The sequence below is a fragment of the Dermacentor variabilis genome, chromosome 2, assembly GCF_050947875.1.
Source record: "Dermacentor variabilis isolate Ectoservices chromosome 2, ASM5094787v1, whole genome shotgun sequence".
In the NCBI taxonomy this organism is placed as follows: domain Eukaryota; kingdom Metazoa; phylum Arthropoda; class Arachnida; order Ixodida; family Ixodidae; genus Dermacentor; species Dermacentor variabilis.
In genome coordinates, this window is record NC_134569.1 from 243,988,895 (window position 1) to 244,004,396 (window position 15,502).

General features: G+C 44.2%; 1 protein-coding gene across 1 annotated transcript in view; it reads right to left on the reverse strand.

Annotated features, from left to right (window-relative positions):
- mEFG1 (mitochondrial translation elongation factor G 1) overlaps positions 1–15,502 on the reverse strand; it is a 179,083-nt gene that overhangs the window by 126,843 nt on the left and 36,738 nt on the right. Inside the window, exon 6 of the mRNA XM_075682792.1 lies at positions 11,588–11,704. Within this exon, the coding sequence (XP_075538907.1) occupies positions 11,588–11,704 (117 nt within the window). The remainder of the gene's footprint in view (positions 1–11,587; positions 11,705–15,502) is intronic.

Consider the following 15,502-nt stretch of genomic DNA (forward strand, 5'->3'; position numbering starts at 1 on the left):
ATCTGCTTGTGCAACATATTACACGACTTGCAATGGATTCCTTAGGATGTATTAGACTCACTGAATTAGTCCGAGAATTTGATAACAAGCACAGTGGTTTTATTCGGGGCTTTCACTTAAATGTGCAGTCCATTGGAAACAAGGTCACGGAACTTGAATGTCTTTTTAAGAGGATGAATTACTGCTTTGATATTATTATGTTCACAGAAACCTGGCAATCATATGACTTGGATGTTTTTCAAATTTCCGACATGAAAACGTTCTTCGTGCATAGGCTAGCCCGACGAGGTGGAGGCGTGTCTTTGTTACTCAATAGTTCTTTTAAAGCAGTTCTGGTTGACGAGTTTTCTTGTGTAGCTATGATTACAAAGTAGTGTGTGGTCTTTTTAGCAATGTCGTCACTGTTTCCTGTTATCATCCTCCAGATGGCAACATGCGTCCTTTTCTTGGTTTCTTAGATAACGTGCTTACATTTGTAAATGAAAATCAGTATAATGTTGTCATCGGCGGAGACGGCAATACAGATATGAATTGCGATAATGTAAAAAAATTTCAGTTCGAAAATCTGCTTTCATGCTGTAACTGTAAAAAACGTAGTATATATTCCCACAAGCGTTACCATGTGTTCGCAGACTATTATTGATTTGTTTATAACAAATTAAGCCCTTGGTTACAACAGGAGTGCTCTTGTACACCATCAGCGACCATAGGCTAATATGCTGTTGTATTAAGACCGACAGTCCTAGAGTGGACACTGATGTTGCTTCTGCAGGGTGTCTACCAAGTTGACATTTCCAAATTCCCTGAGTTTTCCGGGTTTTCCCTGAGTGCCTTCGCAAAATTCCCTGAGTGATGCAGAACTGTGCTTTATGTCAAGACAGGCTGAAACCAGTATTGCCTGATGCTGTCACTCTCTAGTAAGCATACGAAAAAATTTAAAAAAAGAATGACTTAATCTAATTTGAATACTAAGGAGTAGCGTTTACGTTAGTCAAACATAGAATAAAGGCAGGGGTTAGTAAAATGCACAGCAAATAAAATGTTTAAAAAAATGCAAATCGAGTCGGACATACTCAAGTACGAATAAAAAGGAGATAGATATAGAAGCAAATATTTTCAAATATGAGCTACCTCTATCAATTGATAGCAAGCTCGTTGGTATGAGGCCCGAACTTTGTCAGAAGTGAGATTCTCTCTCAATTGCTAGTGTGTCGACCTCAACTGTCCTGACATACTCTCAGCCCGCGCACAACACCTCAGTGTTTTGTTTCATTGTTTTAAGGGGGGACACGGGTCTTAGAATCCGAAAAATCGTCGAAAAATCGATTTTTTGAAAATTGTATTTTCGAAACCTGCTGCCAGTTCTTCACCTGTCTGCAAGGTTTCACGCTTCTAAATTAAGTATTTTACGCGCAATATCAATTTATATTGTCACTGTTCACCAAATTTCAGCGGTAATGGATGCCAAAAACGGCAGTTTACTGTGACGCGCAGCTCCTGTACCACTCGGGCTATCGGAGCCATCTTGGTCTCTCTTGAAAGAGCAGCTTTCCCTCTTCAAATTCCCGCCATTCATGTCTCCGCCCGTTCGTTGGCCAGAGAAAAAAAACGCGCCAAAAAAAGGTCCCGACGCGCACCCCTATTTGTTACTCGAGGCACGTGACGCGAGGGCGCTACACGGTTGGCTGAAGCCGCCTTCGTCGTCTGCTCGACGCGCTCGGCCGGAGCTGCAGTGCGCAAGCGAGCGCCATTTGTTCTTGTGTTGACAGCGGAGCGGTACACGCGATGCATCGACGAGCTGTGAAATTTCGCTCCAAACATCCTTTCGGGAAGGCGGTGAAGCGTTCGCTCAGCGAGAACTTCAAAAAGGGCACCGCAACACCACGGGATACTCAAGACGTCGAACTTCAAGCGTCCGATGACGGCGTCGTCGAAGCCACCACGGTAGGCCTAACTTGTCCGACGTCCGAAAGCGGCACCGGCGGCAACGACAGGAGCCGGGTACGCCACGACACGACCTTTCTGCAGCCCTCGGAAGCAGAAGAGCAGCGAAGAAAAGCGGCAGACAAAACGGAGAAACTTGGATCGACTGCAGCAACAGAGCGAAAAAAAGAACTTCTCGCTGACAGCGCCGACGCCCAACCACTCGGCGGAACTCCATTCACCATTCTGTGCTTGGATGCGGTGAACGCTTTACTAGAGTCCGCGAAATGCAAAACGTGCAGTGGTGGCGTCAAAGTAGTGAGAGACGAACGGGAATATGGACTTGCGGTGAAGTTGCACCTTGTGTGCGATAATTGCGATAAGACGTCGTCGGCATGGAGCTCGCCGCGCGTCGACGGCACTCAGAAAGTGAATCCGTTTATTGTGAATGTCCTCGCCGCGCGTGCCATGCAGGCCACTGGCAATCGCCAAACGGCTTTGAACGACGTGTTCGCGGCAATGAATGTGAGCCATCGAGGCCTGCACACAAAAACGTGGCAGGCATATGTGAAAACAAAGCTGACGCCTGCTGCCAATCGCGCGGCCCAAAAGCTCGTCAGCAAGTGCGCGCAGTCGGTTCGCGACCTGTACGCCGAACTGCACGTAAGCAATCCGGGAAACATCGCAGTTTCCTACGATGGATCCTGGATGACGCGCGGACATTCATCGCATGTTGGCGTCGGCACGGTTATCGAACTTTTCAGCGGTTTGGTGCTGGACTATGTTGTCCTAAGCAACTACTGTGCCGGATGCGAGTCGGGCCCGAAGGAGGGTGACCCTTCTTACGAAACATGGGCAGCCAGCCATGTCTGTCAAAAAAATACGACGAAGAAGGCAGGTGAGATGGAGGTGGAGGCCGCGCTGATTCTCTTCAAGAGGTCGCTCGAGCGCCACAACATGCGCTACACCACTGTTCTCTGCGACGGCGACAGCAGGACTTACCTTGCTTTAGTGGAAGAAAAGGTGTATGGATACATACCCATTGAAAAAGAGGACTGTGTGAACCATGTCGAGAAGCGCATGGGCACAGCACTAAGAAACGCAGTAGCCAAGCATAAGGGCTCTGGCTCCAACAGCCTCGGTGGACGGGGCAAACTTACGGGAGAGCTGATCAACAGAATCAGCTCATATTATGGGTGGGCACTGAAAACCCACAAAGACGTGGATGCAATGAACAGGGCAGTGATGGCCACATTCTATCATATCACTGCCAACGACACCAAGGCCAACCACGCATTTTGCCCACCAGGGCCTAGCTCGTGGTGCAAACAGAATGCGGCAAAAGCCAGAGGTGAGCCTGCCCCAAGGCACCCCCGCAATCTGCCTCCCCATGTCGGTGAGGCCTTGCTGCCCATATTTGAGCGCCTTTCAGAAAAGAAACTCCTGGAACGATGCTTGCGTGGGAAGACTCAAAATAACAACGAGAGTCTACATTCAATGATATGGGCACTTTCTCCCAAGCGGTCGCATGCCTCATTGTTTACGGTGGAGGCTGCTGTGGCCGAAGCCGTAATGAAATTCAACAGCGGGAATGCAAGAACCTCAGCAGCCATCCTCACTGAGCTGAGCCTCAACGCAAGTGCCCAAAGCGAAAAGCACATGCTCGAAAAAGACCTGCGCAGAAGCCGAGCATCAGTATGCAAGCGTGCATGTAGAGAAAATATGCAGCAGGCCTTGAAAAATCGCCACGTTGGTGAAAAAAAACAGACTGATTACATGCCTGGGGCTTATTAACCCTTTGGAGATGTAAACATGTAATTATTTTTTGCTTGTACTTGATAAACTTAGTTTTGTTTGTTTTTTGCCTTTTTCTCAAAACTTTGTTTTGTGTCTGGTTGCAAGTTTGCCCAAGAGATATCTCAGCACCTAGAGCAGCTAGAACTATAATTCTTTTTGCAATGTGAAGCTGAAACTATAAAGGATGCAGCGCTGGAAGCAGATTTTTTATTTTTATCTCTAGGAATTTTTTTTCTGCATTGTTTTTCTTGTCCAGTCGCCATGTTGGGAGCACAAAGTTCAGTGGGCTGCTAAATCTCTAATGTTAGCCCAATTTGAAAACTGCTTTCAGCGTTGCACTCCTTAAACATTGTAGTATCTACCCATATGTTAAAATTTGAATTTCTGATGAGTAATTTTTTTTCTATTGTTTGGGCAGACAATAGCAATAATTTTCTAATATCTCGGGAACTAATTGATCTACAAGAAAAACAGTTGCATATTTGAAATCAGCAGAAAAAACTTAATATATGTGCCTAGTTTCATTATATTTGGACTGTCAGTAAAGAAAATATGTCTCTGACCAGTGTCCCCCCTTAAAGAATTTGTTTTGGTTTGGATTAGGGACACCTGCATTTCGGCATCAGCCAACACAGTTTTTGGAGCTTAAGCTCCTTCAAAACGGCGGCAGCACGCTTCCTTTCCCATTCATTCCTCAATGCATAGGTACTTTATGTTCTTGTCTTCCTTCCGCCACTCGTTCATCCCACGGACCATTTGAAGCATCTTCTTCGTCAGTTGCACAGTTCACGTTCGATTTTTTTAACTCCCTAGGGTCCACGAAAACATCCGAAAAATCGGCGAGTCGGAAAAAATAAATGGTTGTCATTTACTGCCCTTAAGAGCTCAAACCGCCACAGGCACATTCTAAAACGCTCTGAAGGCCTGTCGGTACACGTATTAGGCATATCGGTGCTTCTACTGTGAAAGGAAATACCGGGTGCATGCGTTTATAATTAAGGAATACATACCGTGTCCCGTGTCCCCTTTCCACGCTTGTTATGCTTCACTGCAATACTGAGTATCCTTCACCACGTAACATTTCTGTACGAAGGCGAAGCTGACTTTCGAAGAACCGGCATTATGCAATGCATTGTGCTTTCCAAGCTTATAAGCCAATCGCGAGGACCACAACGGCGGAATCCGTGCAATTGCTGACAGTAGCGAATTCTTTCAATAAAGAACACGGCACACAGCGGCATGAAGTTTCATAGCGAACGCCGAAGCAGCTAGGCCTAGCGTTGCCGTAGTGGTGGCTACGGCTGCCAGCGGATCTGCGTGCGAGAGCGCCGGTTCGAGGCGGCGAGGTAATCAAAATGGCAGTGGTGGTGGCTTTGACTAATGCCGTTTCGCTCCTGCGGCCACAGCAAAACGTCCGGAAAATCGGACGGCAAAGAGTTCTTGCATCCGAAATTTTAGACGTTTTGATGCATTGACTCTAAGGGGTGCGTGTAGGTGCCGCGTAGCCGTCCAAGTTATCGGGAATCCGGAAAGTCGGTCGTTGACAGCACACTGTCAACTCCTCCAGCCGACGACAGGACGTCAAAGACGATTCATTACGATTCCTGTCTGTTACTCACGCGTGCATTACCGCTACTTTGGACCCTTTCAATAAAATTACAGCTAGTTTTCCCTGATAGAGGCACAAATTCCCTGAGTTTTTTCAGACTACTCAAAATCCCTGAGAATTCCCGGTTTTCCCGGTTGGTAGACACCCTGTTCTGGTTTCCAGTGTGTCTTGCAAACAGCTCTGGATACTTTCTATTTGGATATAAGTAACGTGTGTTGGGACAATATTTTTCATTCTACTGATGCCAATGAGGCTTATGATACTTCTTTTAGTTGTTTCTAAGCAGTATACAAAAAACACTTCATCAACAAACGTCCAGAAAGGGTGAAAGGCTGTCGAAAGCCATGGATAGCACGTGAGCTTTTGCGCAAGATTGACAAAAAAGACCATTTATTTAAGAAGTTTATGTGTACGTGTAAAGAAGTAGACCTAGTTGCATTTAGGCTGTTTCGAAATGCCTTAGATAAGGAACTTAAAAAATCAAAGGAAATGCATTACTTTGATCTATTTTTTTTTCCTGTTGTAAACAAACCGACGTATTATGGAACAAACTGAATTCATTTATAGGACGAAGTGATAGGAAGGAACCGGCGACAGAAGTCTTGCACGGTGAAGGAACAGTTAGTGGTGACCGTATGGTCAACATGTTTGACAACTATTTGATGCAACGAGATTTTGACACTGGCCCACATGTATCCTACACAGCTCTTGATCCTCATAATGTAAATACGTTCTTTTTAGAAGCAACAGTAGAACATAAAGTTTGTGCTGTTTTCTTGGGCTTCAAGAACAGCCGTAGTTACAATGCTGATGGGCTGCAAGTAAGGCCAGTCAAATATGTAATAAATAAAATTGCTCCTGTGCTGACACACACACACATATATATATATATATAACTTATGTACTTCATCCAAAATGCAAGTGGCTCGTGTAGTGGCTTTATATAAGAAAGGAGACAAAAAGACATCTCCAATTATAGACCAGTGTCGATACTGCCTATATTTTCTAAAGGTTTAGAGAGAATAATCTAAAATCGACTATATTCTTTCTGTAACAAGCACGTGATAATGAAATGCCAGTATGGATTTATAAAGAATTGATCAACAGAACTAGCTCTTCTCGACTAGAAAGAATTGGAGAAATTTGAACAAAAACAATTTGTTCTTGGTGTATTTGTTGATTTTTACATAAATCATAAAATTTTATTTGACAAATTAAGTCACTATGGCATTCGTGGGCTTCCCCTGATGCTACTGAAAAGTTATCTTTCGGAAAGACATCAGTTCGTGTCGATGAATGAAATAGTATCCGACAGAAAGCAAATAATCTCAGGAGTACCGCAGGGTAGCATTCTCGGGCCTTCGATCTTTAATTTATATGTAAATTACATAGTCGATATATCTTCAGAAGGTAAATTTATAATTTATGCTTATAACACTAACATATTTGTTTCGTCTTCATCAGTTGCCAAACTTTTTCATAAAGGTTGTGGGTTCTCCTCCGTGCTCTTGGGACAAAGGAACGACAACACAGTAGTGCAAACAATCACAAGGGCATTTATTGCACCTTTCATAGATCAATGCCTGCTAGCAGAGTTGCTATCCACAAAACATGCCGATGGGCGCGCGACAAATCTAGAAGTCCGACTCACCGCGACCGGATAGCGAGCAAATATGTTCGCCCCATGCTGGATCCCAACGCCTGGTCGTTCACATGTACGGTCTCGCGAACGGTGGCGCGTTCGAAGGCGGCCAAGGGAGACGGTCTCGCAGAAGCATAGATCGGCGCACGCGCGGGACGTCCACCGCCTTGCCGGTCCGCCGCCCAAGAGCGAGCGTGTTCTCCTTTGCGCCCAAGTAACCCCACCACAGCGCAACACTCGCGCCCTCTCTCGCACTGCGCTTCAACCACTCCGACCGCCGCTGGCTATGCGGGAAAACAAGATATCAGAGGACGCGCGAGAGTCGCGCATCCCCACAAGGTAATGCCATTTTAGAGGAATTAAGTACGTGGTCAGCTAATAACCAATTAAATATAAATACAAAGAAAACAAAGGCTGTGATGTTTCATTCTATTGGTAGGCAGGTATCAGTAGTAGGTAACCTAGTTTTTCGCTGCTCAGAGATAGAGCTAGTTAGCTCTATTGAAGTACTTGGTGTGCATTTTTCAGTATCACTGCAGTGGGATGAGCATATCAATGCGATATTAGAAAAGTTAGGTGCAATAACGGGAATTCTGAACCGAAACCGCTAGTTAATTGCGAAGTCAATAAAATTGCTGATCTATAATGCCCTCTTTGCTTCGTATCTAAACTATTGTCATTTGGTCTGGGGGACTACTACACAATCGCATTTCGCACAATTATTAGTAATGCAAGAAAGAGTGTTGAGAATAATTGAAAATGTGCCACTCCGACATCCTACTGTGGAGCTCCTTAAAAAATTTAAAATAATTAGAGTACAAGACACATATGAGTATAAATTGTTGCCTGAGTATTGCCTTAACTATGACTATCATACTTCTCTCTTCATGGGTTTAGTAAATCTCCATCCGAAGGAAGTATCACATAACACAAGAACAACAAAAATATGGAATGTTCCGTATTGTCGCACTGGCTATGGTGGGCAAATGCTTAAAAACAAACTTTCACGTCTACTAAATGAGTTTAATTAAAAACAAATCGATAATCGCAAAGAAAAATTATCGAACTTGTCCACGTTCTTTCTTGCCTAACATTGACCTCTAGAGCTGTTTATGATTGGTATTTAATTATATTGTTTCAACCCCATTATTACTACAAGTATGTTGTTATGAAATGTTGTGATGTCATTCGACGCTGAGGTGAAGTTACGTATGTTAACGCATGATGCCCTATGTAGGGCAGCAACTAATGATGTGTTTAATATTATGGTTTTGTCAAAGGGTATGAGAATGTTGTGTTTAATATGATAGTTTTGTTAAAGTGTACGACCACGTGAACAAAATGTGTGCGCCTCTGCTGTTGTCTTTGCCAGTATGGGGGCGAAGGACTCCCTCAAGCAATCCTTGAATGGCTTTTGCCTTCGCCTCCCATCGCATCTATGTGATAAACCAATAAAGAATCAATCAATCAATCAATCAACCAGATGGGAAGGCAAGTATTGAGGTGAAGCTGCTGCGGCGGGCAGCTATAGAGTATTCCGAATCACGCGCGCCTCGCGCATTTTCTTGCTTACATGGGATCTAGCGGCCAGAAAAGGTATCATATGATCGCTGTGAGGTGACTCATCGTTGGTGCCGAAAAATCCTGTTTTCCGGGAATGTATGAACCAATAAAATATGAGCATAACTCTATTTAGTCATTTTTTGTGTTCTCAATTGTGAAGGCTGGCGCCGGAAGAACGTGCGCAACGAGAACATATCAATGAGGTTCAACTGTATTTGCCAACCCGTGAGCCTTAAGATTCGTAACATTTTTGTAGACACGACTCTTTTACATCTTTTACAGGTGTACGGGCAGTTCACAGACACTGGTTTATTTTGACACAGCACACAAGCAACAGCAAACTTGGAACAGCAGAGAGAGGCAGGCAACACATTAATTTTAGATAACAGTGACTTTTTCAACGACTGCACTGTTGCCTATTTGGCATCCCGCTGCATGCTTCGGGAACTTGTCTGAATGAACTTGTTTGGCATAAGTAACCTTCGGGTATATGGTGCCTCGAGCTGCTACAAGAGGGTAGAGCAGGTAGCATCGAAATTTCGTTTGAACATAATTGCGCTAAGGGCCCCGTGTCGCAAAAAATCTGATGTCGGCATCGGAGATCACTTCGCAAAAAGTCATTCCGAACCACAACCACGCAGGCCATCCGAGTGGTGCAGAGGCGTTACGGAACAAGTTGAATCCCTCAAAGTAACGTGCCTCAGGAAAATCATAACGTACAATCTAAACACAATCTGCAGACAAGATAGCGTAAGTTTGTAGTTTGAGTATATGAGAAAACATAATTCTGTTTTGTGGAAACTCAAACACAAACCCCTTTTCCAGCACTTCTACCACTCATAGGGCGGCTTGACCTACGATATTTGCATGCACCAGCAGGCACACCCGTTTTCTTGCAACAGCTGCAGATGGGGCTCGTCTCTGCAGCATCGCTTGCCGTTTCTATGAGAAAGCTCGCCTTCGTGGATAGCGTTCAGCACCAGCATTTTCTGGTAAACATTATGGTTACATAAGCTGCAGTTGCCAGGAAGTGTGAGAAGCAGTCAGGGGTCTTTGAATGCTATCGTGTTCACTCTTAAAGGCGAAGCTTAAGTGTCCTCCCGATTTTCTGAATGCATTTTTGCAGTGAAGCTGTCTATGGCTAGGGTTCCGTGCATCTTTTGTGTTTGTCAACAACTCTTTTTGTTAGCAATAACTATCATCATCAGCAATGGCTCGTGCCACTGCTCGCACATTCGTCGTCGTCTTCCATAGCTGGCTCTGTTTGTGCTCAGCTTGCCAGCATTCCGATACTGCCCCTCCCCCAGCAAAGGTGCCGACAGCACTGGCCCACTGCCAGTCGCTGCAGTGATTTCAGTCTCAAATTCTCTGCCTCAATATATTGCGAAATGAAAACACGAAGTATATAACATGAATGAATGCGGATGTATAAAAACAAATGTGTGTGGGTACTTTTCGTCACAATGACCACCGATCAAGACAATGAATGTGCTTGTACCTTTGTTCAAAATTCTGTGTCACTTCTGTGTCGTGTGCCATACAGCTTTAGCTGGTCATCCACCTTCGCAGAGTGGGATGGCTCGTGATCTTTTGCAATTTCCTCCGCCACACGTTTTAACGGCTTTGACACTTTTTGCGAGCAGAACTTATTTTTTTATAAAATTTGACAATATTTGCGAAATCGTAAATTGAGTCCAAAGTTGTAAACTACAAAAAATTCAAGGGAGTTGACAGGTATGTGGACAGTGCAATGCAGGCTTTGGCTATGTATCTTGATCCCTGCGATCAATTCTTTAAAGGGACACTAAAGAGAAAATTTGTTCAGCTGTATTACGCTTCCACAATATCACAACACTCCACTCTTAACATGAGAAGAAGCTAGGCAGATAAGCCACAAAATATGCAAAAGCAAAAGGTGGGTGACGAATGCCACCTTGAAGTTCTTGCATTCCAGACTTCATGAATTGTGACGGCGTATGCATGGGCTTAGTTAGCCTTTTATCATTAAAGAGGGACTACAATGTGTTCTAAAAAAGCCATGGACTGAACTTAGGAAGCTTTAAGAACATTTACTGAGCAACGGCCAAAATACGAAAAAATAGCACAAAATCCTTGATCTCACACTGATGTACCGGCTCTGAAATTCCAAAAATGAAACTTTGACATTCATTTTCTCCTCCAGTAATCATCACATTGAATTGAAGGCAACAATAATGTAGCTTTTAAAGTATTATTCATCTGCCTAAACTTATTTAGTGTTTTTCTTTAGTGTCCCTTTAACCCTGTGACTGCCGGTATTTTTTTTGGTACTGGTCCACAGCCCCTAGGGGTATTTCCGTATGTTGATTCAGTGTACATCTCATGCTACATAGAAGCAAGTTTTTTCTGTCACTTTCTCCTATTTCAGTATTTGTGAACGTATCCTAAATTTCTTTGTCTGTCATAGTCTGGGTGGACAAACCTGCCACAATGGCCATGGTTACCCTATCGATCATCAGCCCTGGCCGTTTCTTTTTTTCTTCGTGTGTTGGTTCAGCAGACATTCCATGCTACATAGACATGGGCTATCCCTTGTTCTTTATTTGTTCATAACTCATTAATGGCTATAAATAACTTCTGTGAAAGTGGATGGACCTTCTACACTGGTTCACCATAGCTGCCCTGCTGAAGCAAAGTAACAGATCACTGAGACATTTGGTGCACCTGCAATCAGAAATTTAATTTACAAGTTTTGCAGGTTTAGATGATCTCTCTATAAAAGATGCAAAAGGCATACAATGTACTTTGTTGCACCAGTTGCTTCTGTAGTGGCACAGGAAGCACTGAAAACGCACAAGTACACTCGGCAATGGCGATCAAAGGGTTAATGTGCACCCAAAGCATGGTACAGGAGCCATTATTTACATTCTGCCTCCATTGGGAGGCGGGTGGAATATAGAACCCATCACCTCCTTGTCAACAGCAGAACACCACAGCCATAGATTCATAGCAGCAGGTTCTCGCACTGTCAGACTTCGGGAAAAGATAAGGAAGAATCTTCCTCCCATACTTACCCATGCTCCCCACGACAGTAGATGGCTCGGCGATGGATCAGGTCCACCACCCCACTGTGGTTTCCCTCAAGCCCTATGGGCAAGTGAAGCAGGGCTGCATTGTACTGAAGCTTGGACCTGAAAGCACAACAGAGGGTCACCAATTGTCTCACTTTTTTTTTAGGACTTCCTCAAGTCCTCTTGACAAAGACAGCCAAGAAATCAACACAATACTGATATTTTATTTGAACACTTGCAAACTTAAACTAGCCCCATTAACAGCTGGTAGGTCATGCATTTGCACCATCCGACAAATAAAGGTGTGACAGGTTCATTAGTACAAACACCTTCCTATCAAGCTGATGGATCTATGGACTTCCAAATCCTGGGATGAATGCCTGTGATTTAGGCATAGGACTGGAGTGTTAAAGCTAAAGCATAAATAGGTGAGGTCAAGAACACATTGAATATGTTATTACTACAGTCAAACCCCTTAAACGATTTCAGATATAGATATCTGTTGGGTATAACAACCACATTTCAGCGCATTTACAATTTTCTGGCCCTCCCAATAGAAACTGCTTCCAGATACAATAAATGCTTTTTAAATCGCCATACTGTTATAATGAATGCTTCGAACCCAGTCATGGTAGGGCGCATATGAAGTAAGGTACACACGTGTGAGTGTGCACACGAAGTACCAAAGAACGGAAGCACAACCGAACTGGGCGTATGGCAGGGCACACCCTGCTCCAGTCAAGCCACAACAATGATACGGCCTATGAGATCAGTGAGCAACCGCCGTGCGTGGATTTTAAAAGCCACGAAAAAGGTGTGAAAGGTCACTCCCTTTCAAGGTGAACACATGCGGCATTAACGGCATCGCATGGGACATGCACTGCAATGTGTGCCGGTGCGACATCAGATGCCACGATGGCGGCACTGTTCGCTTGCACAACTGTCCATGCAGCACCACTTGCCTATATAAGCGATTTGGAGAAACAAACTACGTCCTTCCATCATGGGAACAATGATTGCTCAAGCATTGCTATCGTTAGTGTCGATATTCCTGTGACCCAAGTCAGCTCTGGAATAAAATGTGACAGCTGCCCTTGCAGTTTCAAAATGACAGGAGATTGGAACCAGGTGCAGTTTTGGGAGAGCTATATGATGTCGCATTTCGTTCTGTACATGAACGTTTTTAGTGGAAGCTTGCAGCTAGGTATGGGAATGCACCAGAACAAAAATGACAGTGAAAATCTGGTTTTTGGAACAAAGTGCTACCGAATTGTAACTGCCAAGGTCAGCTCCAGTGGCATTAATCTTTTAGTGTTCTTAAGGGCGAGTCCATATATGATGAACTACTGATATAATAACCACTTTTTGCAGAACTATCGAATTCATTATAAACGGGTTCAACTGTAAAAAAGCTTCCAGCACCCATTGTCACTCATCTTTGGCCCAAGCTGGTACTAACGAGTATTCCAAGATTTGCTCTATATCTTTTTGTCCTCCGTGTCTTTAATAAACTGAATGCAAAAGAACACAGCCAGCCTTATTTGTGTAGTTCAGTTTGTTTGCAAGTTATGCTTTTCTGATAACAAGCGGTGAAGAGTAGTGTGCCGAAATGGTAAGCTACAAAACTGTTACACGTTGCACTGCTGCAACAGCTGAATCCCTTGGTATTAAAGGCCATGCAACATGGAAAGCTTTGCCGTGAAGGTGGACAGCACTTGGCCGAAACAGAACACTTGCATATTGTTTTGGTACCCATTTCGCTGCAATGAGCAATTAATGCTGTAAGCAAAATCAGTATTAATTAGTTTTTTATTGCAATGGCAATTACGCAGATGCTTTGGGAGTGTTCTCGCCATTTCCATCACTGTCATCATCTCCATGCTGTAACAGTCACTGTGCAGCTTGCACATGGAGGGTTAGTAGGTCTCCAGAGATGCGGCTCCAAAAACGATGATGCCAAGTGGACACACGTTTTGCTCATTTGGCTTTGCAAAAGAGCCAGGCGAGTGTTCTGCCTTCCGCTGTGGCATGTGTGTTCCCACCGTGCAGCCGTGTTCATACAACAGACAATAAAGTTCAAGCTACTTTCACCAATAGTTTTCTGTCAGTCTCGTGTCGTGCATTACCAAGGTGGGACACCTGCTATGCTGCTGGCAGTCCTCCTCATTATGCCAGCTTCGTGAGATAACTGGCAGCTGCCCGGGCACTGCTTCTGCTGACCAGCAGAAGTTGCCTTAGGTGCTGCGTCACATCAACATGTCCTGCCTGCGTACTGCTGGAAACTCATCTGAGGAGGTTCCGACAATGCTAAACCTTGCTTTTGCTTTTGATTGGGGCATGGAAATACTGGACTATCACCTAATCGAATCGAACAGTGAACGTTCAAATAATTCGATCCGCAAATTGAATATCTCTTACCTGAGTTTTCGAAAATTCAGTACCGTATTTACTCACATACTGATCACACTTTTTTGTAAACATAATTGACACAAATTGAGGGGTGCGATCATTATGAGGGATAAATTTTCCACTAAAAGAAAAAAACGTTTTTTTATACCGCATTTGCTGCGGGATGGCAACAGGTCAACAAACAGTCGGCTGCCGCCATAACAGTGCGAGACACCAAAACAATAATGGCAGCCAGTGGAGCAAGCCGAATGCGCAGAATGCGATTTTTTTTTTCTTCGCATGAATATATTAGGTGCATTGAAACAGTTTCTTCCGTATCAGTAATGAATAGCACCATTAATATTGGCAAGTTTGCGGCAATAAAGTGGCCATGTCCACTTTGAGGGGACAGAAACAGATGGGCGTGCTTAGCTGGCAGACACAGAAACACGTGGCAAGCATGCTGCGAAAACTGCGGCATTTGTCTTTGCTACTATCCTAATACAGCACGTTTCTGCTAAGCGTGGGCGAATATCTTAGCTGTGTTACCAACGTCATCGTATGAAAAAAGTACACTTCTAAAGCATCAGTGTAAACGTGGCTACTGTTGTTGCCGCTGTAGATTTGTTGCGTGCCCACAAGTGCAGAGGAGAGGAATCGAAAGTTGCCTTCTTTGTTGTTGAGCACAGCCATTATAAAGCCTACAAATAATAAAGCCAAGGCAAGCTTGGTTGTAGCTTTTTTTTTTTCATGGAAGTGCAGAAAGTGATGAAAGGAATGAAATGGGGCATCTGCTTAACCATGTTTAGTGCATACAGAACACATGGCATATCTTGAAGAGTCATTCGCAAAGCATTCGACAGCATTCGACAGATGATAAGCGCGATCATCATTAGCTAGACTTGGCACACGACATATCGCTGCGGCAAGCTTGGTGTGCGATCATTACACGGGAAAAGAAAAAAAATCAAATTTTGATGACAAAATTCAGAGGTGCGATGATTATGCGAGTGCAATCATTATGCAAGTAAATACGGTCTATTCGGTGAAACACCTGGAGTGGTTGGTGCCTTAATGTAAGCTATCTTTTCACGGCATACAGTCAGTCATTACAAGGTTCGTCGATCAGCAGGACTAATTGAAACAATAATGCAATGCAGAAAGAGGGAATGGCTACAACTGCAGCATGAATTTCAGAAAGCCCGAAAGCATTTGCGAAGATCAGGCTGATTAGCCGCCAGGAGGCATGCAGATCATATCGAATACGCTTCACAAACACACATTGACACAGTTCAGAGCTTTGTGCCAGCGCTCAACATCAAAGGTACGCCCGTCCCACTACCGAAATTCAGTGGATACCAAGCCTGAAACTCGCCGCAAGATTTTCTGGAGAAGTACTCGGAGTACTATGATATTGCAGGGATCCCCCCTGACCGCCGTTTGCAGTTGCTTCCAGCAGCGTTGGAGGGGTCAGCCAAACAATGGTGGCGTTTCTTAGGTACACACCCAGACTGGCAGTCCTTCGCGTCT